This window comes from Papaver somniferum, chromosome 9 (assembly GCF_003573695.1).
Source record: "Papaver somniferum cultivar HN1 chromosome 9, ASM357369v1, whole genome shotgun sequence".
NCBI classification, from domain to species: domain Eukaryota; kingdom Viridiplantae; phylum Streptophyta; class Magnoliopsida; order Ranunculales; family Papaveraceae; genus Papaver; species Papaver somniferum.
The window spans coordinates 189,792,617-189,794,171 of record NC_039366.1 but is presented as its reverse complement, the minus strand read 5'-3'; the positions used below and the strand labels follow the sequence as shown (position 1 = coordinate 189,794,171).

The 1,555-nt window shown below is 36.0% G+C and overlaps 1 protein-coding gene across 1 annotated transcript; it reads left to right on the top strand.

Annotated features, from left to right (window-relative positions):
- The first annotated feature begins 481 nt into the window (after positions 1-481).
- LOC113313817 lies at positions 482-1,350 on the top strand. Its single transcript, XM_026562611.1, has 2 exons — positions 482-899; positions 1,063-1,350. The coding sequence occupies exons 1-2, from the start codon at positions 522-524 to the stop codon at positions 1,135-1,137; spliced, it is 453 nt and encodes a 150-aa protein (XP_026418396.1). The 5' UTR covers positions 482-521; the 3' UTR covers positions 1,138-1,350.
- The last annotated feature ends 205 nt before the right edge of the window (positions 1,351-1,555 follow it).

Below are 1,555 nucleotides of genomic sequence, written 5' to 3'. Positions count from 1 at the left end.
CAACCAAAATACTGATTATTTTGGTTAGTTTTAATTAAAACACATGTCGAATTTGAATTTTTATTAGTTGGAACAGACTGGAAAATTAATTTTGGGATAGAAGATCGGCGCCCATATTAGATAAACATGATATATACGGTCTATCCTCCATTTGGTATGACGCTACTAGTAGTGATAATTAATTTAGAAATTAAAAATTCACGTACGGACTCATTCACCAATCGGTTTCATTGGAATATTTCTTAAATTCCATTGAAGTGGCAAGCAGGGAATTTACACATTTTAATCAGGATCGAGCATCCACTAAGCCGGCCGGGTGGGAGAATAAGAATCTACACACGAAACTTTAAAATAATGGAGGAATAATTTTTCTTTCGTTTGAAACGGGCCGACAAGATGCTACGACATCAGCATTTAAGAGATATTTTCTTATCACATATGTATATATCTAGAAACTTTTTTATTCTATAAATAGAAACTAGAACAACTGATCTTTCCCGACACATTTGCATCCACTTAAGATGGCTTCCATGCAACTGAAGAGGAGTTCAATGGTTACTACTACCGCTTCCCAGGCGGGCTTTCATAAACATAGTCCGAGGGAGATTCTTCGTCGTAGAACGGAAGCTTACGTGAGAGATTATTACAATACATATTTTAATTCACCTGATGATCTTATTTATTCCTACAAAGATGATGCAAGCATCACTACAAATTGCCAAGATGTCGATAAATCAAAACTCGGGTCCCGATTGACAACTGCTAAAGTCAATCCAACCAAGTTTGAAATCAAAGCTCTGAATGCTGTGCCAGTCGATCGTGACGATTACGTAGGAGATGCTATCGTCACGGTCGTCGGTAACGTAGCTGGTGGTGGCAGCTCATATCTCTGCAATCAAGTAAAACCAAATCGGTTGAGAGTTTAAAATTAATCACATATAATACTCTTTCCGTCTTGTAAAAAGCGGATCATCATTTTTATAGTTTTACACTTGAGTATAAACATTTTGAAATTGTTGTAACACATGGATGGGTTTTTGATCTGTTATCACATATATGCAGGTCCTCCACTTAACGCCTGATAGAGCGTCAGGAGATTACAAGATAGTGGATGACATGTTACTACAATTTGCATAAGTAATCATCATCATCTCGAGTGTACTATTTAACTGATAAATAAAATGCTTTCAACTCTGGATTGGAAGAGTGTCGTGTTTTGTTGGGTCGTGTGTTTCTAAGGTTCCATCCAAGTTCACAGATGCAGAACCTCTTTACGTGTCTTAATAAAATAAATATTGTGAATTTCTTCCTCTCCAAAAGAAAATGGAGGAAGAAAGTCACTTCTATTAACTATCGTCTTTGTTATGAAATTCCCGAATCCAAATTTTTTTCCAGGTCGATGGGATGTCTATTTAATTTTTTTCATTGTTGGTTCTCTAAAAGGGTTGTTATTATATAAGTTAACGAAGCCAAAAGATTTCAAGGATCATAGATTTCAAGTCACGAAACACCCATACTTCCAGAATCAACTATTTTGGTCTCAACACTTTCTTCG

Coding starts and splice junctions, on each gene's coding strand:
- LOC113313817 (XM_026562611.1), top strand. CDS start 522: ATGGCTTCCATGCAACTGAAGAGGAGTTCAATGGTTACTACTACCGCT. Junction 900..1,062: donor GCTCATATCTCTGCAATCAA/GTAAAACCAAAT, acceptor ACATATATGCAG/GTCCTCCACTTAACGCCTGA.